Here is a 7333-nt window from a genome sequence, read left to right as displayed (position 1 = left end):
TTGCCTCCTGGAAAACCTGGTCATGAGGAACCCTGTTTAATGAGAGCCGGTGGCTTGAAAAGGATCCCTGCCCACCAACACAGATACACGCTGGTAGCAATACACAAAAGCATCTTATTTTTCTTGTCCTTCCCTAATTCTTTTTTTTTTTTTTTTTAATACCTAGGACAACCCAATGGCTAATTAGTAATTTCCCAGCTACTGATATGCAGATGAATGACAAGCAAAAGTCTTCCGCATGTTTAATTATTCTGTTGATTCAGAAGCCACTTTCCCCCCTGTGCAAGTTCGTCTCCGTGCGTGTGCTCTCATGCATCATGTATTTCATTATTTTTAGAAGCGTGCTCCGTGCCTTTTCATGCTCTTGCAGTTCCAGCATCCAGCAATCGCATTCAGTGTCCAGCGGACCCGATCCAGCCAGTGTAAATCAGGGGAATGTTGCTGACTTTGCATGGAGTTATACCAAGTTGCACTAGACCCCAGGCTTGATGTCTCCTATACTTTTTTGGGGGGTGCGGGGACGCATTGTTTGTGTGCTGGGAATGTCTCCTTTACGAAACAGCAGAATGCAACATTTAGAAAGCATCAGAGTGACAAAAATCCAAAGCGAAGCCTGCAAATGCACAGGCGTGAATCTATTTATATAGCGAGCTCTACTTCTGCTTAACCCCTGCAAGGAGCTGTAACTCTCTCTGCATATTTGATTTTCCTCCCGGGCTGCAAAATGTAGTCTGCTCCATCTAATTTTGCTACTTTCCAACAGTTTCACTGGTGGGCTTCTTTCCTACCCCTTCCATTTAGCTCCAGTATTAGGGTGCTTTCTGCTAAATGAAGCCAATTAATAAATGGAGACGTTAAGCAATCAATTTTGCCTGCCTATCTCCCCAGCCTTACGTACGCCCGGCTGTAATCGCAAGATAAATGCGATGTGCTGATGTATGGTAATGTTCAATAATACATTCTCCGCCAGGCTCAATTCATCAGGGACTTTCTGGAGGGGAGGCATTCGTTATTGGCTGTCTCCGGACCTCAAGGATAACATTTCTGTCCTTTCCATTGGCCGACCCGCTGCTGCAAGCCTCTTGCCGTCTTATTTTGATGATGAATATGAAGGCACGCTGAGCCGTGCCGGAGCGCAGCGCTCGCCCACCGCACTCCCACCCCGGGCTCAAGGACTTCAGGGGCTGCCTCACCGCTTCCCCTGCCCGCCGCCGGCAGCAGCAACGACCAAAGTTGTGATGCTTTTCTTCACCCAGTGCTTTGGGGCTGTCTTAGATCTCATCCACCTGCGGTTTCAGCACTACAAGGCGAAGAGGGTTTTCTCGGCCGCCGGGCAACTTGTCTGCGTCGTCAACCCAACGCACAGCCTGAAGGTGAGTGAAAGATGGGTTTTTTTTCCTCTTCCGATTTCTTCTCTCCCTAATCCCTAACCCCCTCCCGCCGGCGTTTCTCTACGGGGATTGAAATCTCCCTCCGGCAGCAGAGGGAGAGTGCTGTTTAACACAGCTGAGGGGGTGTTTGCATTGTCTTTGCTGCAGGAGCCACTTTAGAGGGAAGGGAGAGCATCCCGCTGCTCGAGGCGGTCGCGGGAAGTCGCTGCTCCCCAAATCACCAAAGTTTCCTTGTTCCTTTCATCTGTGTGACAAGCAGGCATGCTGCAAGCGTTTGGGGGGAAAAAAAAAAAAAAAGAAAAAAAAAAGTTTGTTTGATGAATTAGCATTTTTTTGTTAAAAGGGCTCTGGCACAGCTAGTGCTGCTGGTGGTGTGACAATGTGCTGCTGGCCAGCAGCAGGGAGCAGGGCAAGAGACCCCCCACACACAGCCCAGGGGGTCTCTGGCTGTTGGTCGCGCTCACTTTTGGGTGAAAAAAAAAAGCTGTTTCTGCCTCCCGAGGGGAGGCTGAAGGCATCCCTCTGGTGTGGAAAGCCTCCTTCGTCCTTTGCAAGGTGAATCTATTTTAAGGTGGGAGAATACATTTGCCTTAATGCAAAACTATTTATAGCCCCCATAAAACATTTCTCTCACTAGCACGGTTCTGGATTTTTACTGACAAAGTGTCAACAGCTCTGCCTATGCCAGAACACTGATGCTTTCATGTAGCAGTGGAGCGGTGGGGGAAGAAAGTGACTGGGAGGCTTTAATTACTTTATGATGGTAGCAAAGAATCAACTTTACCAAAGTGAATCTCTCTTGCTGGAAGCAGACCTGACTTGCAGAGCGACTGATGCAAACTCAGAAGGGGATTTAATTCAGGACAACTCATCTCTGGCTCTGGTTTTCTGCTCCGGGAAGTCTGCTGATGGGGTAACCCCCACCTCGGAGCAGCATCCGCCTGATGCAAACTGCAGCGCCCTCTAAAAAAGAGATTTCCAGAGTTATATCTGCAGTCTCAGGCAGGGAGAGGTGGTTTCCAGCACAACACCAGCTTGGGGAGGATTTCCAGTGAGTGTTACCGGCCGGCAGGCGCTGTGAGGGGATGCTGGAGTGCAGGCTCGCCTCTCATGTCATCACATCCTCGGCCACCACTGACACGAGCTGCTTAAAAATCCCGCAGCCCTGTCATTATCTTAAAGGGATCTGCCTGCCCAGATGGGTAAAGCACTTTGCAGAAAGAAAGACCCGCCTTCCTGAGTGCATGGAGAGATTTGGTAAATGAATGCTTCTGTACTTGACCCCTTTTATGTGACCGTCTCCCTCTACTTTCATCTCTAATTTTAATTATGAAAAAAAAATCTAAGCAGCAAATTGTTATTGAAGGTCACATTACAATGTCTGTCTGATAAGACACCACACAAGCACACAGAGGGGTGTCCATGGGTCTCTGCCCCGGTAACTAGGACAGGACCTGAATTTATCTGTTCACATCCTCCCAAGTTGCAGATTCACTACAGCAGAACCTGCAGCATTTTGCCAGAAAAAGTTGATGCTTCAGCTGCTCTCTGTTAAACACATGGGGATTTTCAGCACATTAAAATCCCCATGGCCAAGCTCTTTACTGCTTGGACTCAAAGCCCAGCAGAGAGATGAACAGTCTCAGTACTGTCTTGGTGGCTCTTGAAAGCAGGCAGGTGGGACAATTTGACAAGAAACCTTGGCTGGAAAAAAAAAAAAAAGAAAAAAAAAAAAAAAACAACAACAAGTGAGCCACCTCCACATGAAGCAGTCACCCCATCTTCTCCTCCCTGGCCGTGGAAAGGGGTCACCTCCAGCGAGCAAGGTGCTTTGTCCAAAATTTGGTGTCACAGACCAGCTAGGTGAACTTGTTTCTGCCCTGGGGTTGGACCTATCCCTCCGTGGTGGCTTGCAGTATTATGACTTCTTTGGTGTTTCAGAGTCTATTATTTCTAGCCGGGTCATTTCATCTGTAACATTTTGTTGACAGCCCCCAAATCTATCTTAACAATTGACAAGTGGAGTGAAAACTGTATTAAGGTTCGTGGTCAATGAATACGAGCCTGCTAGGAAAGAAGGGCTGGGAGCAATGTCATTCCTCTCCGTTCCCTTCAAGGCTTAAATGTTTGTGCTTACCCCACAACTGTGAGCTCTTTGCAAAGGGATTACCTTATTCTGTATTTCTGCAGCGCCCCAGTGAGGGGGCTCTGGGCTGACTTGGGCAAATGACGAATGGCAGGCGTCATGTTCTGCTGTGACTATGCACGCTGACATCCCTCACACAGGTCAGCTCCTCCATCAGTGCCAACGTGCATAACTCGTCAAAGCCACATCACAGCAGGACCCCTGTTCTCGCCCCTTCTGCCCACGGGAGCGCTCAGGAAATGTGGTGGCATCCAGCCCCCTACCAAGGACCCGTGGTTGGGCATTGTGGGCATGCACCAGAAATTTGGCACCATGTGAAGTACTTGGTGAGCAGCAGAGGGCAGGGGAGCCCCCAGGTCCATCCTGCACAACACGGGATCGCAGTGCAGCCATGGCCAGTCATCCCCATAGGACTTAAAGGAATTAATTAAGTTATGAGATGATGCCGATGTGAAGGAGGGCATAAGTAGTTTAATCGTACATTCAAAAAGGTTTACAACGTGGTTTATTGGGCCAGTCTGTGTTCTAGGTGTTTTTTAAAGCAAGAAGAAAGTCTGCGCTGAGTTAGAGGAAAGATTTGAATCCTGTCCCACCAGCTTGGCTCTCTGCACAGTGGCCGGCCAAATAGCATTGTAATCCAGTTAATCCCCAGCAGGATTAAAGTGCTGTGGTGCATTATACCCCCATGAGACTTAGTTATATACGTCCTCTAAGGGAAGAGATAGGCACTGAAACGTACGGCTCACAACCCCCTGCCATCCTCCACCACCATCTCAGCACAGGTACCCATGCAGGGCTGGGATTTGGGGGGGCAGGTGGCATTTTCCCATGTGAAACAATAGGAGCCTGATAACCAGGGTGAGAGGGGCTTTGGCAGCCCCCCTGAAGCCTGCAATCCCAGGTTCCAGTCCCAGCTTGGGGACAGGGCTACATTAACGCCGGACAGGCTTCAAAATCCTTTTGTACGGATGCAGCAAGCAGATGATGCTGGGGACCAGGAGCTCTCCCCTCCCAAAACCCACTGATCTGGAGCTCGCAGACCCACACATGTACACCACACGGGTCCACAGCACAGCGATCTGGTTGCAGGGTGGCACAGGCTTTTCTTTGAGCCTGTTGGAAAGCAGAGCAGCTTTGAGCTTCAGCATCAGAAATCACAAAACCTTCTGGGAGGATGCAGAGGGAGGGGAAGAGATGACGTTCCCAAAGTTTCTGTGCTAATACTTTTAATGCATGTTAACTGGTGCTCCCTGGCATGCTACAGCTCTGGAGACGGGGTAGAGGGGATGGCAAGTTTGCATACATATACACTGTATATGCATACATATACACGAGCGATGCACAACGGCTGCAATACCTCCCTCAGGAAAAATACTGTCCCAAAGCAATTGTTGTTGCAAATACACAGGGTGTGGGGGAAATCAAGGTGTTTTCATAAAAGCCTTGATTACGTGAAATGAGTCGTGAGGTCTCGGTGTGCTTCCCAGCAGATGTAAGTCACACCCGGAAATTTCCACCGTTGGCTTTAATTAGCACGCTTTGGCAGTTGTCTCAGGAGAGAAGCCAAACCCTGAGTGTGGTGCTGCAAGCCCCAGACATTAAAAGTCCCACGGCCAGGTCCCCGAGCATCATTAAAACTCCTCAAAGTCAGAATTTACAAATAGCACGACATGTTTCATCGTTAAGATTCTCCCCTGGTATCAAAGACCACCCAGCACACTTTTTATCCATATTTCTGAAGGGGGGACACTTAGAAACTTTTTTCAGAGAGAATCTGATATTCTTAAGCAACCCAAAAAACTGAGTTTAAAGGGAGCACGTCATCCCCAGTGCCTTCCTCCGTCAGCATCTCTTGGCTCGGGGTGGAATGGGGAAAAACCAAGAATCCTGCAGTATTTTCATGGGGAAGGAGTGGCAGTCTTTGCCCAGCTTTACCCAGGATTGAGTGGGGCAGTGGGGGATGAAGATCAGCTCTTCTGGAGGTAATGAGGACCACTGCTGCCCTGCAATGCTGGCTTGTGCCTGGTCCTGAGCTCTCCTCCACCTGCTCTATCTGACCGTGGGAGCTACTTCTCAGCCCGCCTGTGCACATATGTGCTTTGGAAGTGAAAAGGATGGAAGTTGGGAAGTTAAACACCTTATCAGGCTGCTTTATTTTTCCTTCTTTTCAGTTTGTCTCTTCGTTAAGTGCCTTTTCTTCCAAGTTATTGTTGCATTCTCATGCTGCTCATTGCTGGTAACACAAAACCCTTAAGGCAAAAGATTTCCTTATCTGTCATATAGTAACCTTAATTTGGGCTTTTTTTTTTTTTTTGTACTCCTGCTGAAGGAAATCATCACTAACTTCATTGCAACGTCAAGTCTCTTATTTGTCTTTAAGCTCCTTCAAAAAATAAAATAAAATCCAAACATCAACTTGCTTGGTGACATCAATTTACATATTGACTGATGAAGTCCTGTTTTAAAACAATCATCAGCAAGACAGGGAATGCTACAAAATTAAGGGATAGGTTGCAGTCACCACTTTTTGATGCCACTAGGAAGAAAGCCAAGTGCTCTACAAGCCTGCAACGTGCTGTTTCGGTGCACTGGACAGTGGTTCCAGCAGGCAGGTCCTGCTGGTGGGGTCGTGGCCATTTGTTGTCCACCCAACGTTGGGAGCCCGATCATGATTCAGTCAGTGCTGCAAAAAGATATCTCTGCTTTGGTTTGGCGGTGCAAAACCACCTTCAGCAGCTTCCCCTGCTGCAGCAGCAAACAGCTGGACAGGGCAGTGGCTTCGACTGTCCCTCACAACCTCCCACCAAGCTCTTACCCCCAGGGATTTTTGAGGACAGTGCTGTAGGGCTGTGCTGAAAAATGGTAAAATCTCAGTGCTGCATAGGGATTTCCTGAGAATTTACTCTGGGTGACCTGCTGCTCACAGCCACCTGCAGCACTGCTCAGCTCTCCCGCAGCGCTCTCATCTAAGGAGGGAAGAGCACTCGGGCACTGCAGACGAATTGCCTGACACATACATGTGTACAATTTACAGCAGTTTTATTTATTTAGAGGCATTTCTGAGCATCTTATATAACATTAATGGATTTATCTTTAGCTCTCCCCTTTAGTCTCAGCAACGGCAGGAAAGCATCTTTGGAGAAAGGCAGAGACCTCCAAGTGCTTTGCACATTTATTTTATTTATTTATTTATTATTTTTTAAAAGGTAAAAATACTTGAACGAGCTCTGGAAAGGGATTAACCACTTATTTCCACACCAGATGTGGTGCTTTTAGTTCTGTTATTTTCTTTCTTTCTTTCTTTCTTTCTTTCTAGAGCAATTTCACTCTGCACTGAAGTCCCTTTTCCTTCCAGTTTGGCCTCCCCAGTAAAAAAAAATAAATCACTTGCACAGCTCAAGTGCTGTTGCTGGTATCTTACACATGGAATATTAAGCTTCAGAGTGGCTGGAGAATTACCCACCAGCCTCTGGGAAATGCATGGCAGAGGAGAGACATGGGTCCTTGTGAATATCTTAACCACAAGATCACACACTCTCTCGCATCAAGTGTCAGCTGGAATGGAAAGAGAAATAGAGGAATAGAGCACAAATGAGACAGAAAAAGATGAATTCAGTAACTTCCCCTTGTGCAGAAAACAAATAAACACTTCAGACAAACAAGGAGGCGGCTGCCACGGAGCAGAAAACCACATCAGCAGCGGATGAAAATGTTCTTCCTCTCTCAGGGACTGCCGTGTGGCAAATAAGCCAAATAATTAATAAGAGTTAAAATAGAGTGAATCACACCACGTGGG

General features: G+C 47.7%; 1 protein-coding gene across 1 annotated transcript in view; it reads left to right on the top strand.

Moving 5' to 3' along the window:
* The first annotated feature begins 1238 nt into the window (after positions 1–1238).
* The window catches only part of SIAH3 (siah E3 ubiquitin protein ligase family member 3), a 39795-nt gene continuing 33700 nt past the window's right edge, over positions 1239–7333 (top strand). Inside the window, exon 1 of the mRNA XM_035553435.1 lies at positions 1239–1373. Within this exon, the coding sequence (XP_035409328.1) occupies positions 1239–1373 (135 nt within the window). The remainder of the gene's footprint in view (positions 1374–7333) is intronic.

Source organism: Cygnus atratus, chromosome 1, assembly GCF_013377495.2.
Source record: "Cygnus atratus isolate AKBS03 ecotype Queensland, Australia chromosome 1, CAtr_DNAZoo_HiC_assembly, whole genome shotgun sequence".
NCBI classification, from domain to species: Eukaryota; Metazoa; Chordata; class Aves; order Anseriformes; family Anatidae; genus Cygnus; species Cygnus atratus.
The sequence above is the reverse complement of the archived record's forward strand: the minus strand, read 5'-3'. Positions and strand labels throughout refer to the sequence as shown.